This window comes from Corythoichthys intestinalis, chromosome 3 (assembly GCF_030265065.1).
Source record: "Corythoichthys intestinalis isolate RoL2023-P3 chromosome 3, ASM3026506v1, whole genome shotgun sequence".
In the NCBI taxonomy this organism is placed as follows: Eukaryota; Metazoa; Chordata; class Actinopteri; order Syngnathiformes; family Syngnathidae; genus Corythoichthys; species Corythoichthys intestinalis.
In genome coordinates, this window is record NC_080397.1 from 62,147,743 (window position 1) to 62,173,598 (window position 25,856).

At 40.7% G+C, this 25,856-nt stretch overlaps 1 protein-coding gene across 8 annotated transcripts in view; it reads right to left on the reverse strand.

Annotated features, from left to right (window-relative positions):
• Window positions 1-3,034: 3,034 nt before the first annotated feature.
• Window positions 3,035-25,856, reverse strand: part of LOC130913123 (transducin-like enhancer protein 4) — a 93,055-nt gene continuing 70,233 nt past the window's right edge. For 4 of the 8 annotated variants that reach the window (XM_057831459.1, XM_057831456.1, XM_057831463.1 and 1 more), the window contains exons 11-20: window positions 24,123-24,275; window positions 23,858-23,990; window positions 19,451-19,626; window positions 15,972-16,048; window positions 13,149-13,398; window positions 12,815-13,062; window positions 8,841-8,988; window positions 8,603-8,753; window positions 8,424-8,500; window positions 3,035-4,212 (exon numbers count right to left, since the gene is read on the reverse strand). In XM_057831459.1, the coding sequence (XP_057687442.1) occupies window positions 4,105-4,212; window positions 8,424-8,500; window positions 8,603-8,753; window positions 8,841-8,988; window positions 12,815-13,062; window positions 13,149-13,398; window positions 15,972-16,048; window positions 19,451-19,626; window positions 23,858-23,990; window positions 24,123-24,275 (1,521 nt within the window). In that variant the 3' untranslated portion in view covers window positions 3,035-4,104. The remainder of the gene's footprint in view (window positions 4,213-8,423; window positions 8,501-8,602; window positions 8,754-8,840; window positions 8,989-12,814; window positions 13,063-13,148; window positions 13,399-15,971; window positions 16,049-19,450; window positions 19,627-23,857; window positions 23,991-24,122; window positions 24,276-25,856) is intronic. The other 4 variants (XM_057831461.1, XM_057831462.1, XM_057831457.1 and 1 more) reach the window with 1 other exon arrangement.

Here is a 25,856-nt window from a genome sequence, read left to right on the forward strand (position 1 = left end):
AAGTGTAGCCTCCAGCACCACATTTAAAAACCTAGGAGTTTTATTCGACCCTGACTTATCGTTTAAAGCACACATTAAACAAACCTGTAGAACGGCTTTCTTTCACCTGCGCAACATTGCCAAAATTAGAAATATTTTATCTATAAGTGATGCAGAAAAATTAATTCACGCGTTCGTTACATCGAGATTGGATTACTGTAACTCCCTACTTGCAGCTTGTCCTAAAAACTCTCTAAAAGGTCTTCAGCTAGTCCAAAACGCAGCAGCAAGACTTTTAACAGGAACCAATAGAAGAGAGCACATCACCCCTGTGCTCCAGGCACTTCACTGGCTTCCAGTCGAGTTTAGAATTAAATTTAAAATACTCCTTCTTACATTTAAGACCATTAATGGGTTGTGACCATCTTATCTCTCCGATGCTCTGGTTCCATACCGCCCCAACAGAACACTCCGCTCTCAGAATGCAGGTCTACTGATAGTTCCCAGGGTTTCTAAAAGTACTGTCAGAGCTAGAGCCTTTAGCCACCAAGCCCCTGTTTTATGGAATCAGCTTCCAGCTAATATTAAAGAAGCTGAGACAGTCTGCACATTTAAGATTAGATTAAAAACGTTCCTATTCAACAAAGCTTACGGTCAGGCTAGTTGAAGTCGGAGTAGACTCAAAGTTTAGTCTAAGCTGCACTAGAAGCTATAAAGCTGGGGGAAGTACAGCCACTGAGTTCTATCTCCTTTTTCTCACTCTACCTGCCACTTATCTTACTTTATTTCTATTTTCCAATGTCAATATCTAGTTGTATAGTCTCTTCATCACTAGTCACCCGGTGTCCTCTTTCCCCGGAGGGGAGGGGCTATTTTTCAGCTGCAGCCTCCTGACTGTCCGGACCCCTGGCTGGATGGACGTCCTCGTTGCTACCCCCGTCTCATCTGGCTAGATGGACCTCTTCTTGTTCCTTTACTCCACTGCATCTTTACGGACTAGCGGTCCTGGGGCTTCCTGTCTATCCGTCCTGGGAGTGGATCTCTCCTGACTGTGGTACTCCCCAAGGTTTCTCAAGTTTTTCCTTGCCAACATGGAGGGTCTAAGGATGGGGGATACCCAGGACTTGAACTTTATTTATTCATCTTTGTTGCTTCATTTGCCGTTTCTGATTGTGTATCATATTGCCTCTGCAAAGCCCTTTGAGACAACGTTGTTGTGATCCAGGGCTATACAAATAAAATTGAAATTGAATAACAACAGGACGTGAGCCGAAATCAACAGAAAGTGACTCGTAAATACCCCCAAAATGAACAGGAAGTGACCGATGAACACGAAGTAACCTGGAAATGCCCCAGAATGTACAGAACATGACCTGAAATCGATAGAAAGTGACTCGTAAATACCCCAAAATCAACAGTACGTGACAGATGAGCAGGAAGTGAACCGGAATGCCCCAAAATCAACAGGAAATGACCCACAATATACAGGAAATCAGACAAAATCAATAGGAATTGAGCTGAAATTAATAGGAAGCTACCTGGAATTGCTCTAAAATAAACAGGAAGGGACCGAAGAACAGGAAGTGACCCATAAATTGACTGAAAATCAACAGGAAATGAGGTGAAATGCCCCAAAATGCACCATTACCTGGCATTGGCTGCCATTGACTAGTGATAAACTCACAGCAGAAGGATTAAAACGGCGTGTTTTTCTGCTTATTAGTTGTTGTATGACCATTTCGTGAGATCGTTATCATAAGCTTTGTAACCCAAATCGTATCATATCGTGAGCTACGCAGAGGTTCCCACCCCGACTGTTAACTCATTGGCTGCCAATGATGGCACTTGGACGTTTAGTGCCGTCAATGGCAGCTAATGAATTAAATACTATAGGGACGGGGGAAAAAAACTAAACATTGTTACTTGGGACCGTAACCAGTGCGTATTACTGTTTTCGTTCATTTTAATTTCAATAATTTTGATCGACAATGTCAGTAGAACCATTCTAATAAAGTTACCAAAAAAACGGCAGAAATTCCAAGGCTAGGACTCTCATCTTGCGTCAAATCATCAAGAAAAACACAGTCTCGTGGTTTGTTTCGCATTCATGTTCAGAGGGGTAAAATATGAACAAAAATTGACATCAATATGCTGATATTGTAATCCTGCAAAAGAAAAACTGTTATATCCAGTCAAAGTCCATCACATTCCAGTTGGAAAGAAGCATAAAGGCACTGATTTCTTTCTTTTTTTTTTTTTTTGTTCCCTACAAGCAAAGATAAGTCAGTCCAATGCACGGTTGTGTCCATAAATATCGGGACATTCACACCATTCTAATCTTTTTACCTTGTTTCATTTTCGATCCACCGCAGAGGGGTTTTTGGACGAAAAAGATATGTATTGTTCCAATATTTATGGAGTTTTAACTGTAAGCAACATCCGTTTCAATTGAAGGAGTGGGGGTCACACAATCGGAGAGTCAGCAAGAACCAAAAGTGGTATTTGCCATGTGGTCTTTTTTTGCCACGTGACAAAATTGATTTTGCCATGAGGCATTGTTTTTTGCCATTTGGCTTTTTTTTTTTTTTTTTTTGCCATGTGGCATTTTTTGGGGTATGTGGCAAAATGGATTTTGCCATGTGGATTTTTGTTTTTGCCATGTGGCCTTTTTTTTTTTTTTACTTGAGGCAAAATTGATTTTGACATGTGGCATTTTTTTTTTCCCAAGTGGCAAAATTGATTTTGCTATGTGGCAGTGTTTTTGCCATGTGGCAAAATTGATTTTGACATGTGGCATTTTTTTGCCACTTGGCAGAATTGATTTTGATATGTGCCTTTTTTGCCACATGGCAAAATTGATTTTTAAATGTGCCTTTTTTGCCACATGGCAAAATTGATTTTTAAATGTGCCTTTTTTTTGCCAGATGGCAAAATTGATTTTCACATGTGGTATTTTTTTGCCACTTGGCAAAATTGATTTTGATATGTGCCTTTTTTGCCACATGGCAAAAAAGATTTTCAAACGTGCCTTTTTTTTGCCACATGGCAAAATTGATTTTGACATGTGCCTTTTTTTTTTTGCCATGTGGCATTTTTTTGGGTATGTGGCAAAATGGATTTTTCAGGTGGCATTTTTTTTTCCGTATGTGGCAAAATGGATTTTGCCATGTTGCATTTTTTTTGCCACGTGGCAAAATTGATTTTGACATGTGGCATTTTTTTGCCATGTGGCGTTTTTTGGGTAAGTGGCAAAGTGGATTTTGCCATATGGCATTTTATTTTGCCATGTTGCATTTTTTTTTTTTTTTGCCATTTGGCAAAATGCATTTTGCCAGGTGGCAGTTTTTTGGGTATGTGGCAAAGTGGATTTTGCTGTGTGGCATTTTTTTTTTTTTTTTTGTTATGCGGCAAATTGGATTTTGCCATGAGGCATTTTTTTTGCCAAGTGGCAAAATTTATTTTGCTGTGTGGCATTTTTTTTGCCATGTGGCAAAATTGATTTTGCCTTGTGGCTTTTTTTGCCATGTGGCATTGTTTTTGGGTATGTGGCAAAATGGATTTTGGTATGAGGCTTTATATATTTATTTATTGGCAAGTGGCCTTTTTTTGGGATATATGGCATTTTAGCAGGCCATGTGCGTCCAAATTTTCTATTTATTTTAAATGGCAGAAAAACGTGTGGCTGTGATTTTTGACGATACACTTACCATTACATCCATTACCACATGGCAAAAAAACGTCACACGGCTAAATCAATTTTGCTACATGGCAAAAAAAAAATGCCACACGGCAAAATCAGTTTTGCCACATACCAAATACCACTTTTCGTTCTCGACCCTGCTGCACAATCGTGTAAAAAAAAAGACACTGAGGGCAACCTCGGGTTTACATACAAATTACACACACACGCACGCCTTCACAAATTGACAATTTTGTGCCGGTGTTTCATAAATTAAGAAGAAGAAAAAAACGAAATGTCGGACATTCATTTCACAACATCTGCTCAGTGTGTATTGACATTCTTTAAAAAAAAACAAAAAAACAATCCAAACAAAGGAAAATTCCTATTTGACATATTACATATGTTACAGTGTGTTGGCCACGTTAAAACAGTGAGCGCATACTCTAGTATATGACCTCATAGACAGTGGCCTTCTTGTCTCCGGAGCCCGTCACGATGTACTTGTCATCGACGGAGATGTCGCAGCTCAGCACCGATGATGACTCCTTGGACTGTCAAAAGGAATGAAATGCAGTATGTCAAAGTCCTAGACAATATTATAGCTACAAGCTATAACTTTTTTCCATTTAACGCACAACACAGCATTGTTTCCGTTCTATGTTCACAAGTTTTCTTATAGTACGTGTAGTACATCAGCCTCGTGTCGCTCATGTGACATGTGCTACGCCCCCCAGCCCACCTTCGTGTTTAGAATGTCCTTCAAGCTAGGCTGCGTTCCAGACTTGCTTGTTTGGAAACACATGACTAAACTGCTACTTTTTTCTGCAACTTTCATACCAAAGCAGTTTATTTGTGGATATTTACAGCTAACTAACTAGCAAACTAGCTAACATCCATTTTCCAGTCTAAATATTTGTACAAACAGTAGCATTTTACATACAGTAACAACAACATTCTGGGTTTCTAAGTGTACCAGCTAGGGCTGCAACTAACGATGATTTTCATAATCGATAATCAGACAATTAATGAATCAATCGGATGAATGTCACTTCCTTCAATTTCCTTAACATTTATCTCACCTTGTTTTAGGCATATTGTAATTCACAATGAAGACACAATGGATGACTATTCAAAAATAATATTTTATGACAGCTTAACTGTAGTCTACAACTGTATCGATTCTCAAATTCGTAAGTTAACTCATGTTATGTGCCACAGGTAAGTAACAGGTACTGTTAGTTACACTTACTAGCGATGCATCACATGATTTTTCAAAGGGTGCCAATACTTTTGTCCGGCCCATTTTTTGAGTTTTGTGTAAAATTATTATGATTTAATTTCCCCCCCCATTCTCTTGTGTTTTTTTCATTCAAGCAAAATCAATGAAGATATTACCACCAAAGTATTTGTAATTGCAATCATTTTCTGGGAGAAACTGAGCATTATCTGACAGAATTGCAGGGGTGCCAATACTTTTGGCCAGCACTGTAGATATTCAATCAATAAATAAAAAAAAATGTGATCAGCTGAAACTGTTTCTTACTTTGTATAAAAAAATATTGAAGTCCAAGCAGCTTTCATGACTGATGCGATGTATTCATGGTGCTTATTTATTTATTTATTTTTTAAATAATTAAATAAAATTTCAAAGTTATTCTGACACACGGCACTTTTCATCAAACGTATATTGCTAACAAAGGCTGCGGGTGTGTGCTGCTATTACAGAAAAATGAGAGTAATTCTTAGTGTTTTGACAGATTTAAAAAAAAAAAAAAATTTTTTTTTTTAAAACAGACATCCACCGTGTGGTGCTATGCTAGCGCTAACATTGGCAGTCATTAGCTGTGTTTATCGAGCGCTATTTGGATTTTAACAAAAGGTAAAGTGGATATTTTTATTTTCTTCTTGGTGATTTCAGTGACCTAGTTTTTGAAGTGGTTGTGAACACAACAGTGGGACACAGTTTGAATGACATTGAATGAGCTGGACGCAGAATTAATTTTCAAAAACTTCAAATATTTTCAAAACCAAAGTTGCTACAGACCTAAAACCAAAACAGGCACATACCTTACCATATATGAGTCTCCATGAGCAGCGGCATCACAAAATTCAAAGTCGTTCTCTTATAAAATTCCGAATAATTCTTTTTCATATAACAAAACTTAAAATGGCTATAAAATTCTCATATTTTACACTAGATGCACAAAAACCACCAATTGCAGAGATAATCACTTATATTTTCAGGATCAATAGCAATATTCAACATAGCTAATCAGTTTTTGCCCGAAACAGCAACTTCTTTTTTTTTTTTATTTACTGCAAGTTTTCAACAGCTAATAAATCACTCAATTTAACATCAGAAACATGGCCGCCGTAGCAAAACAATGAGGTTTTTACGTTGAAATTTTTGTGAATAAATACTTAAATCCCTGAATTCTTTATACATCATCACCTTGTCAAGAGACAAGAATCTGCATTGGACAAGGTGATGATGCTGGAACTTTTGTTTGGTGCTGTTCCAGTGAGATTTACAAAGATGACTGCCTGAAGAAGACATCAAAATTCCCCCTTAGTCCTTGATGATACGGGGCTGCATGTCAGGCAAAGGCACTGGGGAGATGGCTGTGGTTAAATCTTCGATAAATGCACAAGTTTAGATTGAAATTTTAGGCCCTTCAATTGAAAATATGTTTGTCATTTTCAAAGATGACAATGCATCATGCCACAGAGCTTTTAAAGCATTCCTTGGAGAAACACTCATCCAGTCAATGTCACGGCCTGCAAATAGCCCAGATCTCAACCCTATTGAAAACTAGTGGTGGAAATTGAAAAAAATGGTCGACCTGAAAGGATGATCTGGCAACCGCAATCAAAGAGAGTTGCCACCAAATTGATGAAGAATACTCATCAGGTCCATGCCTCAGAGACTGCAAGCTGTCATAAAAGCCAGAGGTGGTGCTACTAATTACTAGAGATGTGTTTTGCTTGTTATTTCTTTGTTTATTTCTCACAATTCCATATTTTTTTCCTCAGAATGGAGTGATTCCGTATATATTTCCCTGCACTTCCTCCATAAAACTAACATTTACTGACCACCACAATGTTTTTTTATTATTTTTTTTAGTGTTTCTGAATGCTAAAGAGTTGCACTTTTGAACTAATTCATTATTTTTTCAAACTTTTTATCGGAGTTTGTTCTACACGATAAAATGTCTGAGTGAGTGCTCGTCCGAGACTGCTGATTCCATACTTTTTGCTAGGGGCTGGAGTGTGGATTTTACGATATATATACAGTGGGACAAATAAGTATTTAGTCAACCACTAATTGCGCAAGTTCTCCCAGTAGAAAATATTAGAGGCCTGTAATTGTCAACATGGGTAAACCTCAACCATAAGAGACAAAATGTGGAGAAAAAAAACACCAGAAAATCACATTGTTTGATTTTTTTAAAGAATTTATTTGCAAATCATGGTGAATATTAAGTATTTGGTCAATACAAATAGTTCATCTCAATACTTTGTTATGTACCCTTTGTTGGCAATAACGGAGGTCAAACGTTTTCTGTAACTCTTCACAAGCTTTTCACACACTGTTGCTGGTATTTTGGCCCATTCCTCCATGTAGATCTCCTCTAGAGCAGAGATGTTTTGGGGCTGTCGTTGGGCAACACGGACTTTCAACTCCCTCCTCACCCCGTGGCGACAAAATTTATAACAAGAACAGGGAGCAAAAATCCCAGAACCACAAGGGGGGACCAGGAGAATTACCTACACAGAGCTGGGACCAACAAACAAAACAAAGGCTACTATCAGTAACACAATGTGCCGCCAGGGACTCAAATCCTGCACTGCCAGACGTGTCCCCCTGCTGAAGAAAGTACACGTCCAGGTCTGTCTGCGGTTCGCTATTGAGCATTTGGATGATCGAGAAGAGGACTGGGAGAATGTGTTATGGTTAGATGAAACCAAAATAGAACTTTTTTGTAGAAACACAGGTTCTCGTGTTTGGAGGAAAAAGAATACTGAATTGCACCATACCCACTGTGAAGCATGGGGGTGGAAACATCATGCTTTGGGGCTGTTTTTCGGCAAAGGGACCAGGGCGACTGATCTGTGTAAGGGAAAGAATAAACGGGGCCACGTATCGAGAGATTTTGAGTGAAAATCTCCTTCCATCAGCTAGGGCATTGAAGATGAGACGTGGCTGGGTCTTTCATTATGACAATGATCCCAAACACACAGCCAGGGCAACAAAGGAGTGGCTTCGTAAGAAGCATTTTAAGGTCCTGGAGCGGCCTAGCCAGTCTCCAGATCTCAACCCCATAGAAAATCTGTGGAGGGAGTTGAAAGTCCGTGTTGCCCAACGACAGCCCCAAAACATCACTGCTCTAGAGGAGATCTGCATGGAGGAATGGGCCAAAATACCAGCAACAGAGTGTGAAAAGCTTGTGAAGAGTTACAGAAAATGTTTGGCCTCCGTGATTGCCAACAAACGGTACATAACAAAGTATTGAGATGAACTTTTGGTATTGACCAAATACTTATTTTCCACCATGATTTGCAAATAAATTCTTTAAAAATCAAACAATGTGATTTTCGGGGGGGTTTTCCCACATTCTGTCTCTCATGGTTGAGGTTTACCCATGTTGACAATTACAGGCATCTCTAATATTTTCAAGTGGAATAATTTCCACAATTAGTGGTTGACTAAATACCTATTTGCCCCACTGTAATTCAAAAAGGATAACAATCCTGGACTTACCTGGAATATGCTGGCTCCGTACGGAGTTCTCCAGGCATTGAGCAAATTGTCTTTTCCCGTGCTCACGAACCACTTTCCTGTAAACCAAGGAGCATGTGACAAATAACATCAGCCGACCAGATTTGATCGCCTTCAGCTCCACAATTTCTTTTTTCGTACAAACACAAGACAAGACTCACCACAGTGAGCGAATCGAAGCGAGAGCACGCAGCTTTCATGTAGGTGGAGCTGATACTTATCAGGTTTGGAGACATGCAATACCTCCACATTGCTGTTCTCCATCCCCACCGCCAGCCACTCGCCAGTTGGACAATATCCCAATGAGAAAATCTGCAATCACAGTTCGTCACGTTGGCAAAACCGACATGATTTTTTAGTGGATTCATGAACGCCATGAGCGTTTTTTTCTTAGCGTACCTGCGAGGTGAAGTCATGCTGCTGCAGCTGGCGGCCTTCTCGCAGGTCCCAAGAACGAACGGTGTTGTCCAGACCTCCCGTCCAAAGCTTGGTGCCGTCATTGGAGATGTCTATGCAGCTGGCGCCGTCTGTGTGGCCCTGGAACTGCCTGAAGTAGGATCGGTTGTGGTCAAACTTTCTATAAATAACTTGACCACCAGAGGACGATGTGGTACAATATCAATACTGAATATCGAAAAGGTGATGTATCGTGAAAGAGGTAGTCCCCGTGTTACCTGAGTCACACGAGTATACAGTGCCTTGCAAAAGTATTCGGCCCCCTTGAACCTTGCAACCTTTCGCCACATTTCAGGCTTCAAACATGAAGATATAAAATTTGAATTTTTTGTCAAGAATCAACAACAAGTGGGACACAATCGTGAAGTGCAACAAAATTTATTGGATAATTCAAACTTTTTTAACAAATAAAAAACTGAAAAGTGGGGCGTGCAATATTATTCGGCCCTGTTGCGTTAATACTTTGTAGTGCCACCTTTTGCTCCAATTACAGCTGCAAGTCGCTTGGGGTATGTTTCTATCAGTTTTGCACATCGAGAGACTGACATTCTTGCCCATTCTTCCTTGCAAAACAGCTCGAGCTCAGTGAGGTTGGATGGAGAGTGTTTGTGAACAGCAGTCTTCAGCTCTTTCCACAGATTCTCCATTGGATTCAGGTCTGAACTTTGACTTGGCCATTACACCTGGATACGTTTATTTTTGAACCATTCCATTGTAGATTTGGCTTTATGTTTTGGATCATTGTCCTGTTGGAAGATAAATCTCCGTCCCAGTCTCAGGTCTTGTGCAGATACCAACAGGTTTTCTTCCAGAATGTTCCTGTATTTGGCTGCATCCATCTTCCCGTCAATTTTAACCATCTTCCCTGTCCCTGCTGAAGAAAAGCAGGCCCAAACCATGATGCTGCCACCACCATGTTTGACAGTGGGGATGGTGTGTTCAGGGTGATGAGCTGTGTTGCTTTTACGCCAAACATATCGTTTTGCATTGTGGCCAAAATGTTCAATTTTGGTTTCATCTGACCAGAGCACCTTCTTCCACATGTTTGGTGTGTCTCCCAGGTGGCTTGTGGCAAACTTTAAACGAGACTTTTTATGGATATCTTTGAGAAATGGCTTTCTTCTTGCCACTCTTCCATAAAGGCCAGATTTGTGCAGTGTACGACTGATTGTTGTCCTGTGGACAGACTCTCCCACCTCAGCTGTAGATCTCTGCAGTTCATCCAGAGTTATCATGGGCCTCTTGGCTGCATCTCTGTTCAGTTTTCTCCTTGTTTGAGAAGAAAGTTTGGAAGGACGGCCGGGTCTTGGTAGATTTGCAGTGGTCTGATGCTCCTTCCATTTCAATATGATGGCTTGCACAGTGCTCCTTGAGATGTTTAAAGCTTGGGAAATCTGAACTTCTGGAGTGAGTTTGCTGCACTGAAAGTAAAGGGGCCGAATAATATTGCACGCCCCACTTTTCAGTTTTTTATTTGTTAAAAAAGTTTAAATTATCCAATAAATGTTGTTCCACTTCACGATTGTGTCCCACTTGTTGTTGATTCTTGACAAAAAAAAATTAAATTTCATATCAAAATGTTTGAAGCCTGAAATGTGGCGAAAGGTTGCAAGATTCAAGGGGGCCGAATACTTTTGCAAGGCACTGTAAGTCGCAACAGCCATAACGTGCCCAACGAAGAGGAAAAAAAACATATATAAGTCGCACCGGAGTATAAGTCGCATTTTGGGGGGGAATTTACTTGATAAAATCCAACACGCAGAACAGATACAGTGCCCTCCATAATTATTGGCACCCCTGAAAAAGATGGGTTTTTTAGCTTCTAACATATATATATATTTTTCATTCAAATAATATGGGACCATAATGGAAAAAAAGAAAAATCCAACCTTCAATACAAGTGCATTCATTCAGTGGGGGAGAAATCCCACATAAAGATGTTAATACTTGGTGTTAATACTTTGTACAAACCCCTTTTGCCAACAAAACAAGGTCTGGGGACTGAGATGGCCATGGGAGGAGCTTGATTTTGTGTCTGGTGAACCATTTCTGTGTAGATTTGGCCATATTTTTAGGGTCATTGTCTTGCTGAAAGACCCAGTGACGACCCATCTTCAGCTTTCGAGCAGAGAACAACAGATTTTGCTTTAAAATGTCCTGGTATTTCCAAGCATTCATCATGCCATGCACCCTAACAAGGTTCCCAGGGCCTTTGGAAGCGAAACAGCCCCACAGCATCACTGACCCACCCCCATACTTCACAGTGGGTATGAGGTGCTGTCTACACGCCAACAAGCTGTTTGGGAGGCATGCATGCAGAAAACCTTTCCTCACTCACAATCATAAACGCAAACATCTGGAGTTCGCCAAGCAGTATTGGGCTTCAACTGGGACTGTGTGCTTTGGTCAGATGAGACCAAGATTGAGCTTTTTGGCAACAAACACTCTAAGTGGGTCTGGTGTGCCACGAAAGATGCTCATGCTGAAAAGCAGAAGTACTGAAAGCTCAACAAATACACTACATGGCAATATTTAGTCACAATATATAAAGTCACATTTATCCTTTAAGAATTACAAGTCTTTCTATCCGTGGATCCCTCTCACAGAAAGAATGTTGATAATGTAAATGCCATCTTGAGGATTTATTGTCATAATAAACAAATACAGTACTTATGTACTGTATGTTGAATGTATATATTCGTCCGAGTTTTATTCATTTTTTTCTTAATGCATTGCCAAAATGTATATGATCGGGAAAAATTATCGGGAATGATTGGAATTGAATCGGGAGCAAAAAAAAAAAAAAAAAAAAGCAATCGGATCGGGAAATATCGGGATCGGCAGATACTCGAACTAAAACGATCCGGATCGGATCGGGAGCAAAAAAACATGATCGGAACAACCCTAGTTGACACTGTTGTACCCTCAGACTGCGGGACAACTTGAACTTGTTTGGACGTTAGTCGAGGTTCTTTATCCATCTTTGGAGATAAACTTGTAGCCCTGAGATTGCCCATGCTTGCTCACAATTTTGCTTCTCAAGTCCTGAGACAGTTCTTTGGTCTTATTTCTTTTCTCCATGTTCAACGTGGTACACACAAAGACACAGGACAGAGTTTGAGTCAACTTTAATCCATTTTAACTGGCTGCAAGTGTGATTTAGTTATTGCCACGACCTGTTATGTGCCACAGGTGAGTAACAGGTGCTGTTAATTACACAAATTAGAGAAGCATCACATGATTTTTCAGATTTTTTTTCTCTTTTGTGTTTTTTAATTCCAAGCAAAATAAATGAATATATTACTACCAAAGCATTTGTATTTGCAATCATTTTCTGGGAGAAATTGAGCATTATCTAACAGAATTGCGGGGGTGCCAATACTTCTGGCCAGCAGTTTATGTGTGTGGTCTGTTTATAAAAAGAAATCAGACAACTTCACTATCTAAAAATAACTCAAGTGCTAATATGACCCTCCAAAACACAATACAAATGGACACTTAAGACACGGCATAGCATCATCGCTGACTAGCTTGGCGCTCCGTGCTAAGTAGTAACGTCTCATCAACAAAGAATACGAAAAATACAGTTGGCTTCATTTACTTACCTCTGGTGGAGGCACACTGGATCTAACAACACAAAAAATCAAACTCTCGACATTTTTTAATATTATTGATTCAGCAACTCAACCTGAGTGTAGCGGAGAACTCTCTCTCTCGGTCTAATCATTGGCCTCACATTACACACAAACAGGGACCCAAAAGGGACTGCTCATAGCTACCGGCAAAAATCGATGGTCAAATTCATTGGCCACTAAATTATTAATCAATTTTAATCGATTAGTTGTTCCAGCCTTATTTAACTGATTTCGAGAGTTCAAGTCACAATTTGGAAATGGCAACAACGTTTGAGATCCTACCTAACAAGAGTCTGGTTGTGAAGATCCCAGACCGCGATGTTTCCGTCGGAGCAGCAAGAAAAGCAGACCTTGGAGTCTGGGCTGATGGCCAAGGCGTAGCACGCGGGAGCCGACGAGGTTAATTCCGCCTTGATCCGCGGAGTGGGTGTGGCCAAGTCCCAAATTGACAAAGTGCTGGCCTCGCCTCCCACGATGAGCGTTCGTCCATCAGGGAGCAGTCGACAGGAGCGGATGTAGTTGTCCCTGTTCTGATGGTACAGACGTTTCATTCTAATCTCGCAGACTGACAGATGCTGTATCTATCACAAACGGGAGCGTCGATGAAGCGACTCACGAGGCAGTCCAGCTGAGACACGGAGGTTTTGTTGCCGGGGTGACTGATGTCCCACACCTTGACGCAGCCCTTGCCGCCGGTGTAAACATGACGGGTCGGGTTGCTGATGGTGACAGCACACACGACCTCTCCGTGGTTTAGCGTGTTGATCTGCCGCGCGTGACGCGGGATGGCCGGGCCGATCAGAGCGTCGGGAGGGAAAGGCACCGGCTGCATTTGTCCGTCGGCACTCACGTGAAAGGAGTAGGCACTGGAACAAATCAATACAAAGTTGGTACAATACAAATACAAATGCAGGTTTGAGGTCAATTGATTTTTTTTTCCCTTGGAGGAGGAGCCCGTCTAAGTAAAAAAGTTCCCAGTAAGGGGCGTGCAGTCATGTTCAGGCTGGGATACCTCTCATGCATGCCAGATATGAAAAAGACTGAACCTTTATCAGGGAGTTATTATTTACTGGCGTTTTGCCAAAAAAATGGCCGACTTTGGCACCCTGCTCAGGTAAGGCCCGTGAATGAAAACACACCATTTTGATAACTTAAGATCTCACCTGTTTCATGAACATTCTCACCAATTTTGAGGAGGATCCAACTAACTCCCTAAACGCCAAGGTCTCAAGTGTGCACCCTGTAGCTCGATAAAACAATCACATTTGATCCAAAATACCCGATTTCCTGTTGGGTATGGAATATGGATGCAAGAGACTTTTTGGAGCAGTTTTGCACAACGTATCAACTCCCCACATTTCAACGCTCTACGTTGAAAAAACCTTATAGGAGAGGCGTTTTTGAAAAATTCAAGGGGGCGCCACTGAGCCATTTTGTTATATTTTTGGCAACTTGGCAAATTTGTCAAAATTCACACAAAGCCGCAAGTATGTGCAAATTTTGGTGCGTTTTCAAGCTTGTTCAGGCCTTCAAAATGCCAAAAAATAGGGCTGTCAAAGGATTAAAAATTTTAATCGAGTTAATTACAGCTTAAAAATTAATTATCGTAATTAATTGCAATTCAAACCATCTATAAAATATGCCATATTTTTCTGTAAATTATTGTTGGAATGGAAAGATAAGACACAACATGGATATATACAGTACATTCAACATACGGTGCATAAGTACTGTATTTGTTTATTATAACAATAAATCAACAAGATGGCATTAACATTATTAACATTCTGTTAAAGCGATCCATGGATAGAAAGACCTGTAGTTCTTAAAAGATAAATGTTAGTGCAAGTTATAGAAATTTTATATTAAAACCCCTCTTAATGTTTTCATTTTAATAAAATTTGTAAAATTTTCAATCAAAAAATAAACTAGTAGCCCGCCATTGTTGATGTCAATAATTACACAATGCTCATGGGTGCTGAAGCCCATAAAATCAGACGCACCCAAGCGCCAGCAGAGGGCGACAAACTCCAAAAAACAAAAGTAACAAGTGGACATTGCACTGTGCTGTCATTTTAATCTGTTTGAGCGGGGCATGTGCGTTAATTGCGTCAAATATTTATATACGTGATTAATTAAAAATAATAATTACCGCCCGTTAACGCGATACTTTTGACAGCCCTAAAAAAAAATTATAACAATCCTTTGCATTCCAATAGGGCTCTCGCGCCAGTTGGTGCTTGGGCCCTAACTAGGCTTGCAAGCAGAACTAAACGGACCCTCACAATTTGGCGCAACTCAGACGTCACGCGGTCAGGATGGTGGCAGATCGCCCCCCCCCATCATCTCGTAAGAACTTTTTGGGGGGGATTAGATATACATTCACACACCTAGGAGAAAAAACCCTATTGAAGAGGATCCCACAAAAAAGGAGTTGCCACTGAGCTGTGCAGCCACACCCTCATTCAAAACCAAAATGAATCTTCTAATTGGGCCAATTCGACCAAGTGTGTCAAATTTTGTGGCGCTATAAACTGCCAAGTCCATGCTTTCTTTTAATGGAGAACAAAAGGTCGTCATGGCAACAGACAGAGATGTGAACATCGGCCTCAAAATGTATAGTATTACAAAAGGTCTTGTAACTACAATGACCAACATGAAATGAACTGGTCATGTATAACTAAAATGGGTAAATTTCTGTTGCCACAAGTTGGCGCTGTAGGGTTGATGCAAATGACTCCTACAGGACCCTTCAGGGTATGAGTCTCATCAAACACGTGAAGGTTGGCGCAGATATGTTGCATATCTGCCAAGTTATGACTGTTCAAAATTTGTGGCGAGATAAAATGGCGACGGTCATTTTCATTTTCCTGTTGGACTCCTCTGCTTCAACGAAACCTCAATATTATTCACCAGGCACCTGAACACATGTCTTAATGTTCCCCTGATGCAAGTTTGAGGTCAATTTCTTTTTTTTCCCTTGAAGGAGGAGCCTGTCTCGTAAAAAAGGGAGTTTCCTGTTCCTGGGGGCGCCAGGCCTAATGGGTAATATTTCAATGCAGTCGTGTTCAGACTGGGTTACCTCTTATACATGCCAGATATGAAAAAGACTAAACCTTGGATCAGGGAGTTATTAGTAGTCATTTACTGAATTTGGCTTGTCACCAAAAAAAAAAAAAAAAATGGCTGACTGTTGCACCTTGCCCGGGTCAGGCCTGTGAATGTTAACTCACGATTTTGATAACTTAAGATCTCATATGTCTCATGAACAATATCACCAATTTTAAAGAGGGTCCAACTAACTCCCTAGGTACCAATGTCTCAGATTGTACCGTAATTTTCAACGAGGTGAATTCATGTAACCCAAACTGAATATGCATAGGTCTACTCTACTCTATTGTGTGTTGAAATTGTTTTAAAAATTTATTAGGAAACCTACGGTTTTCCACCAGGAATGCCTGACAGGTTAGGAGGAAGGCCAGGGACACGAATGTGATGGTGAGGGTCAAATCCCACCTACGGAAGATAATATTTCAATTAAGACAGAACACAAGCCAAATGCACACATGTCCTATCCATTTCCATTTAAGAGAACAAAAATGTTTGGGTGCCATTGACTGTGATAGACGTCAATGGCAGACAAAGACTCAATAAACTAGAAAATGCCATTTCTGGAGAAATCACGATGGTAGCTTTACTGTGGTATGTAAACACCTAATACACTTCCGGTTTATTTTAGGGCATTTTAGAGTTAGAGATGTCCCGATCCGAAATTTGGATCGGATCGGACGCCGATATGGGCAAAAAAATGCGTATCGGTATCGGATCGGAACACGGGGAAAATTCAGATCCAGACTTCCGATCCAGTTTTTTTTTTTTTTTTCAATCCGGTCCGGGTTTTCCAGCGCACCGATTTACATAATCCATTCCAGTTTTTGCTTCGGTTTCCCTAAAATCCGTTCCGCATTTTACGGCACACCTTCAACACACTACATTTACATTACCGTCTCCCAATTTACCGAGAGACTTTATCGGTAAAAATGCCAGCTGTGTGGGATCATTTCACCTTAAAGGACGACAAAGACGAAGAGGCAGAGAGCAACATATGCCACAATAAAGTCAAGCGTAGTAGTAAAGCTGTAAGAAGTTTTATTGCAACCAACCTAATCAAGCATTTAGCGAAATACCACCACAAACAATATGAGGAGTATGTTAAGAAAACCGAAGACAAAAAGAAAGGTCCTACGCAACTAAAACCAGCAGAAACTTTTGCTATGCGTGACAAACTGGCACTCGACAGTCCCAAAGCCCAGGGAATAACAAGAGCCGAAGAATTCATTCTGGATGACGAGCCATTATCTCTCGAGAGTAAAGACGCACCATCCAACACGCGATTCGGCCGCTGAAGATTCGAGAACGATTCACAAACATCCAAATTCCGATTATTGAAATATGTCAAGTAAAGCGGAACTAATACACAGCGCGGTCTTCGGGACGCAATGCGCAAAGTAAACATAACTTGTCTTAGACCTGGGTAATGCCAATGCTCAACTCACGGCTTTAGCTCAACTCATGCCGCTGGATAAAAAAACACAAGAATACCTGACTTCTGCTGACAGCCGCAACAAACTACGTCAACATCGTTTTACTGGAGATAATAGATATCATATGTAAATAGAACCAGATGCTACACGACAGACTCGACTGCGTTAGCAACATTGAAGTATGGAAAACTAAACGGCTGCCATCTTAAGGCAGGAGATTTCCCTAGAAGGCTGTTGTGAACCTTCCAAGCGAACCTAATTAACTTTTTATCTAAAATACTCCTAAATCGGCAAAATCTTGACTTGAATCTATCTTCAAAACAGTTTTAAAACTTTCACATGTCGAAAGTAGACAGAAGGGAAATTATGGAATAACGGGAGCAATTTTAACAACTCAGTTGATTCGCAAAATTAAATGAATTGAATGTAGTTTAAAGCTGCTGATACAGAATGGGGGCTTGAGTATTTTATTTACTGTTTTAAAATGTTAACTTGATACTGAAATAGTCGTTTATTTAAACCTGAGAGGCTTTTTATACACTTTTTGTAACTAATGCATGAAACATTAAAAGCATCTAATAGCTTGGGGGATTTTCCACTGCGGTTGTTGGTGTGTTTTGCTTTTTTAAGACAGCTTACAATATTATTTGCACGTTTTACTGACTGACTATGCCATTTCTGTTTGTTATTTATAATGTTTTGTGTTTGTCACTGTATAAACAGGTCAGTTTCTTGTTACCAACCGTTGTGTGTTATTCAAACTCACCTAATTCAGCTGGCTAGTTGTTATCAAGGGTACTAAAACCTTTTTCAACAAACTTAAACACATGCTCAGATAGGTCGGTATCGGTATCAGCCAGTATCGGTATCGGATCGGAAGAGCAAAACAATATCGGTATCGTATCGGAAGTGCAAAAACCTGGATCGGGACATCCCTAATAGAGTTACTTCTTTTTTATTTGGAGGGCCTTTCAAGATCACTTCCTGTTTATCTTCGGTAATTTCCGGTTAATTCACGGTCATTTTTGGGTCACTTCCAGTTGATATTGAAGGAGATAGTACCTTTTCTCGTAGGCACCGTCTAACTGTTTGCATTATTCTAACACACTTAGTATAATCAATCAGGGAATAGTATCTTTCCTCTTATTACCGATCAACTGTTTGTATTACTCTAACACACCCAATATAAAATAAATAGCACTTATACCAGAGTTTAAGGAAAAAAAGCAGAATATATTTGCCATAGGCCATAAGAGATACATGATACCTTCACATCACGGAAGCCCAACGCGTGCGTCATGCAGCTCACTGAGCAAGAATGACGCTGACTACCAGGTGATAGGCAAGACATCTACAAGCCCACGTCTGCAAACACCAAATCCTGCAATTAGCCCTTCAGGACAGTCCAGATCAAATGGTGGGATGTTCTGGATTACCACAACACCAGGTAACAAAAACAAGTTTGATAGCTCGGTGCCTCTCAGACAGTGTGGCGCGCCCAACCCCCCACCTCAGTTGCCTCATTAACCATGACCTAGCAACTGTGGCACACAAACTTGACTGGCCAAATCTGCAACAGAAGAAGTCCTAAACACACCCCTCTTCCTGCCCACGGCCCGCCCCACGAGAGCCTTCAAAAGACTTAACTAAGCATTTTAATTTTTTTCTCGGGAACCTGTTGTTGACTTGTGTTATGGTGACCTTGGATCCTCACCTGGGTCCCTCTGTGCTGTATAATGGCTGTCGACCTGAATACATTGTCAACTTTGTGCTTCGAAACCTTTTTCCAGCTTTTAAAAGGGAGTCAGTACAAGGGGTTAAGACTAAGGTGAACGCACGGAGTTTTGCCTTTTGGCCGGGTTGTCGATTTCCCGCCGGCTCGGATCGTTGGAGCTGCACTAGCGCGGGTCCGGCTAACATGATTCCAGCAATCTGGCTAAAAGGTCAGATTCCTTCAATATCAAGTCATTTGGAAATTGAAAATCAATGGGATTGAATGAAAATGTTTTTGCCTCATTGAAAATGAATGACAAATTTGGCCATTAGAAATGAATGGACGTTTTTGGCAAATTTTGTCCAAACCGTACCTTTTGTGCGCCCTGATTTCCTGAAATTCTTTTAGGTTATTGGAACTGGATAAAAACTGTGGGATTAGATACATTTTGAAAATGTTTTTGGTTCCATTGAAATGAATTGGAAAAATTGCCCAATTGAAATACTTGTGCTTTCTTTTTGGTGCAAAAACCGCCATTGTGCCGTAACTGTAAACGTTACGGGCGAGGTCAAAATAGAGATGGTAGCTTTTGCAATAAATGCAAAGCTTCCAAACAATAATATAAATATTATTCTTGTACAAGTCGTGCATTTTGCGTACCACTTGTGTCCGTCCGTATGCTGCCACAGCAGCTGCGGCCACTGAGGTCATGCTATGCAAGCCGGCGTAGGGGGCGCCCGCTCCGCTTAGCTCGCCGTTCATGCCGATGTGAGGTACCATCCCGAACGGGCCGGGGTACGAGCACGGTACCGCCAGGGGTGTGCGCAGACCAGGTGCTGCAATTTTTAAACAAAATAATAAAAATAAAGTCAAACATATTTATGTGGTGGCTTACCAGTGACGTAACAAATGTGAACAGGGCCTGGGTGCGATGATAAACGGGACCCCCCCGATTGGACAATTATTCGGGGGCCCCTCCACACTTTCGCACACCCCTCAAGACGATCATCCAGTGTATGTGCAGGGTTTCTACAGGTATCAACAAATCTCAATTGATGCTTTTTACAGGCACCTTAAACTAATTTAATGCCCATGGGTTTTCAATTCTGCACGGTTTTAAAGAAACTGAGCAGTCAATGAATTTTCTGGTTCTTTCTTTGAATATTCAGATTTCAGTAAGTATGTACAATGAGGAAAATAAGTATTTGAACACTGCGATTTTGCAAGTTCTCCCACTCAGAAATGATGGGCGGGTTTGGAATTTTCATGGTAGGCGCTTGTCCACTGTGAAAGACGATCAAAAAAAAAAAATCACTGTATGATTTTTTAACAACTTATTTGTATTATACTGCTGAAAATAAGTATTTGAACACCTGTTTATTAGCTAGAATTGTTAGCTTCAAAGACCTGTTAGTCGCCTTTAAAAAGTCCAACAAATAAGTGGAGTGGAGCTGGACTTTTTGACCTGTTTGAGGCGGTTAGCTGCATATAAACACCTGTCCACCCCATTAAATCAGGAAAACTCCAATTCCTAACATGGTCAAGACCAAAGAGCTGTCCAGAGACCTCCACGAGGCTGGATAGGGTTACGGGGCAATTGCCAAGCAGCTTGGTGATATAAGATCCACCGTTGGAGCAATTAATAGAAAGCTAAACATGACTGTCAATCAGGGGTCGCGTTAACTGAATATTTTCCGTCGTTGACCGGTTTTTTAAAACTAAAGTCCATCCGTCATTTTGACAGGTTGCAATTCACACCCCAGACCACAGGGTGGCGAGTGAGCATATTAATTAGCTATTGTCTCTCTTAATGCATGACGTCGTTGGCTATTCTGTCAGAATATTGTAGCGTCACCGGGGTCTGGCGGCGGCACCGTGATTGACACATCAACGCAAGGTTCTTATTGGTGCACCCGGTGTGCCAGCGCGTCATCCAATTGGTGGACTAGATTGCCGGCTGTGTATAGACCCAAATCACATGACGTCACAACTCTGCCCCCCTGACTGGAGCTTCCATATTGTGTGTCGGCTGTGTTTACAAATAACCGCTACGTACATGCCTCCTATTACGGCGTGTTTTTCTGCTCGTTAACATTAATAATCAAAATGGTGAAGGCGTGTGTGGCGGTTGGTTGCAGTAACAGAGAAGATAGACGGAGAGACTTGAAGTTCTACCGTATTCTGAGAGACCCGAAGAGGAGAGCGAGATGGACTGCTGTAATTCGACAAGAAATCTGGGCACCAAACCATCACCACAGACTATGTAGTAGTCATTTTATATCTGGTAAGATGCATTTAATATATATTTAGAAGATTTTGGGCTGACAACCACAATTAAGATCATTGTGTGACGTTGGTGATTGGGGTCTATATAGTTGCCTCTTTTTCTTTGGGGGCGGAGTTGTTGTTTTGTTGGTGTTGGCGGTAAGCAGAGTAAAAAGAGGGAGAAAAATACCACGACTTCCGTGTCTAATTTTTTGCCGCCAAGCAAGCGTTACAATATTAATTAAAAATGAATGAAAACTAAATACTATTGAATATGTCATCATTATCATTTTAAAAATTTAAGTGACGGCTAAAAATAGATTATGACCGGATTTTTATGACCCTGTCAGTCAAAATGACAGACAACGAAAATGTCTAGCGCAACCTCTGCTGTCAATTTCCCTCGGACTGGGGCTCCATGCAAGATATACCTCGTAGGGTCTCAATCATCCTAAGAATGGTGAGGAATCAGCCAAGGACTACACAGGAGGAGCTGGTCAATGACCTGAAAGGGGCTGGGACCATCATTTCCAAGGTTACTGTTGGTAAGACGTCTAGGTTTAAAATCATGCATTGCACGGAAGATTCCCCTGCTTGAACCAGCACATGTCCTGGCCCGTTTAAGGTTTGCCAATGACCATTTGGATGAACCAGAGAAGTCATGGGGGAAAGTCATTTGCTCATATGAGATCAAAATGGGACTTTTTGGTCTTAATTCCACTCAGAGTTTGTAGGAAGTGCCATCCCAAGAACACCATCTCTACTGTGAAGCATGGGGTTGGTAGTAGGCCTGAACGATATTGGAAAAAACGATTGTTGCGATTTTTTGGGGGTTTGCGATATATTGCGACATTAAAAAAATATGTATATATATTTTTCTAAAATAATTTTCACTTGATGACTTGAATAGCTGTTTGGAAAGACTTTGGATGACTCACCATCACCACAGTGTACAGTAATCCCTCGTTTTTCGCGGTTAATGGGGACCAGAACCCGCCGCGATAAGTGAAAAACTGCGAAGTAGAACCCCCCCCCCTCATTTTTTTTTTTTCCTGTGTTTTTTGTGCTCAATGTATTTATTCAAATTTAGCATTGGAAAGAGATACATATAAGACATGTTTTTTCTCACTTTTCCCCCCAAAGTGATTTAAAAATGTATATAAAATGGTTTTAAAGCACTTCAAATGTCAAAATTATAATCAGTTTTAAACATAACTGTCTAACCAAATCATTTTTGAACAAGAATAAAGTACTGTAGTAGATAAATGCTTGGCTTTATTAAATGTTTCTGTTTATCTACCTTAGCTGTAGCAGTTGGAGTGACATGTAGAAATTTCAAACTCCTCATGATCACTTCTGGCATTTATATGTCTCCAACATCTCCACACACACACACACACACACACACACATTCATTCCAGCGCGGCTTCCTTGCAGAAACTGTTTAACAAGTTAAACGATGATTGAGAGATTGCTGCCCGGCTTCTTTGGCCAGATCACAGCCATCGTTAACTTTAATAAGCAAGTGCCGCAGTGACTGAGAGGAACAAAGGGCTGGGAGAGGGAGGTGTGAGGCTGTGCGCAGAGTAGAAAGCAAGGCGTATATGGATTTAAAAGAAAAAAAAAACTATCGCACGTGCTTGCGATGGGACTATCGCGCACGCGCACATCGCGATGCCGATGTTTAAACGATATATCGTTCAGGCTTAGTTTGTAGCATCATGCTTTGGGGGGTTTTTTTCTGCACATGGGACTGGACGACTGCACTGTATTAAAGTAGAGGAAGAGCAGGGTCGTGTTTTGTGAGATTTTGGGGAATAACGTTCTTCCCTCAGTTAGAGCATTGAAAATGGGTCATGACTGGGTCTTCCAACATGACAATGGCCCGAAGCAGACAGCCAGAATTACCAAATAGTGGCTTCGTAAAAGGCATATCAAGGTTCTGGAGGGACTTAGCCAGTCTCCAGACCCAAACCCAATAGAAAATCATTGGAGAAAGCTCAAATTAAGTGTTTCTCAGTAAACCTGGAATGTCATTGAGAAAAATCAGTGTGGGGCAGTGGTGCAAAATCCCTGCTGCATTCTGTGCAAACCTGGTGAAAAGTTACAGGAATCATTTGACCTCTGTAATTGTCATCAAAGACCACTGTACCAAATTTTAACATTGATTTTCTCAGGTCTTCAAATACTTATTTTTCACACTTTATGTTAGCATTAGTAGCATTTAATTGAGCTGACTTTTTGTTAGGCAAATTAGGCTAATTTATAAAATTTACATAATGATCAAGTTTTTTATTGTTAAAATGTGTGTCGTTTTAAACATAAGTGGACATATGTGGTGTGTATTACAGCTTTAGGAATTGTCCAAAGTGAAAGTAAAAAGCTTCAAAAAGCACAATTGCCTTGTTTGCTGTCCGTCAAGCTTAACAAATTCATGTTTAGTGAGGATAGAACACGTCATATTGACAAAGTAGAGTAAAAAAAAAAGATAGTATGAGGTACAATAAAGTACTATTTATAAAAAAGACAACAACAACAAAAAATGGCGTCTAAAGTCAAGTACGAGTACATCGTAACCTGGGGACTGCCTGTATGATTATAAAATGCATTTTTTTGTGTTTGTTTGATTCCTATTCAATACACGACTTTATATTAAGTCCGCAGAAATTCATTTTTACATTTTTTGCTGGTGACATGCCATAGGATTTTTTTTAAATGAAAAAAAAGTGTGCCTAGGCTCAAAAAAGGTTGAAAAACTGCAAGTTCTGCCCAAATGGCTTGTTATAAATCAAGAGCATTTACCTAGTGTCTCAACTCCCGTTGGCTTAGTCGGAGCCGCCCTAAGGCTGGCAGAGGCGCTGCTAGGAGTGGGCGCGTCGCAGCGGGACGTGGGCGTGCTGGACTTGGAAACCGGTGTCGTGGATTTTTCGTTCTTCTCCAACAAAAAGACAAAAAGAAATACGCCACACTAATAATAGGACTGAATTTCCATTGATCCATCTGTGACGCTAAACACATCAACGTTTAAAAATAGAAAACTACCATGAGAAATGATCAGACAACTCACCAAATGATTCTCTTTGGATTTGGATGAAGGTGTGCTGCTGGAGGAAGCGACAGAGGAGGGACTCAGGGGAGCGTCCTTCTTTAGCAGGCGACTCTTGTCCAGTCCGTTCTCCTGAGGGGAGTGGGCGGGACTTCCTCTGGGAGAGCTCGGATCCTGGGGTGGCAGATTGAGCACACGGTTTTACAGCAGGGCCAAGAATGAAAAGTAGTATTTTGTGGTAGAATGGATTTTGCCACATACCAAAAAAATGCCACAAAATCCATTTTGCCACATGGCAAAAAAATGCCACATGGCAAAAAAAAATGCCACATGGCAAAAAAATGCCATATGGCAAAATCCATTTTGCCACATACCAAACACCACTTTTCGTTCTCGCTGTCTCGGCAGGGCCAAGAACGAAAAGTGGTATTTGCTATGTGGTAGAATGGTTTTGCCAAGTGGCATTTTTCAAGCCATGTGGCATTTTTTTGCCATGTGGTCAAATGGATTTTGCCATGTGGTAAAATGGATTTTGCCATGTGGCATTTTTTGTCGCCATGTGGCAAAATGGATTTTGCCGTGTGGCATTTTTTTAGCCAGGTGGCATTTTATTTTCCATGTGGCAAAATGGATTTTGCCATGTGGCATTTTTTTGCCATGTGGCATTTTTTGGGTTATGTGGCAAAATGGATTTTGCCATGTGGCATCTTTTGTCGCCATGTGGGAGAATGGATTTTGCCATGTGGCATTTTTGTCGCCATGTGCCATTTTTTTTTTTGCCATGTTGCATTTTTTTTGCCATGTGGCAAAATTGATTTTACCATGTGGCATTGTTTTTAGCCGTGTGGCGAAATGGATTTTGCCATGTGGCATTTTTTAGCCATGTGGCATTTTTTTTGCCATGTGGCAAAATCGATTTTACCATGTGGCATTTTTGGGGTATAAAATCTATTTGCCACAGGGCAAAAAAAAATGCCACATGGCAAAATCCATTTTGCCACATGGCAAAAAAATGCCACATGGCAAAAAAAAATGCCACATGGCACAATCAATTTTGCCACATGGCAAAAAAATGCCATATGGCAAAATCCATTTTGCCACATACCAAACACCACTTTTCGTTCTCGCTGTCTCGGCAGGGCCAAGAACGAAAAGTGGTATTAGCTATGTGGTAGAATGGTTTTGCCATGTGGCATTTTTCAAGCCATGTGGCATTTTTTTGCCATGTGGCAAAATGGATTTTGCCATGTGGTAAAATGGATTTTGCCATGTGGCATTTTTTGTCGCCATGTGGCAAAATGGATTTTGCCCTGTGGCATTTTTGTCGCCATGTGCGATTTGTTTAGCCACCTGGCATTTTTTTAGCCATGTGGCAAAATGGATTTTGCCATGTGGCATTTTTTAGCCATGTGGCATTTTATTTTCCATGTGGCAAAATGGATTTTGCCATGTGGCATTTTTTTGCCATGTGGCATTTTTTGGGGTATGTCGCAAAATTGATTTTGTCATGTGGGATTTTAGTTTGCCATGTGGAAAATGGATTTTGCCATGTGGCATCTTTTGTCGCCATGTGCCATTTTTTTTTTTTTTTGCCATGTTGCATTTTTTTTGCCATGTGGCAAAATTGATTTTACCATGTGGCATTGTTTTTAGCCATGTTGCGAAATGGATTTTGCCATGTGGCATTTTTTAGCCATGTGGCATTTTTTTGCCATGTGGCAAAATCGATTTTGCCATGTGGCATTTTTTTGCCAT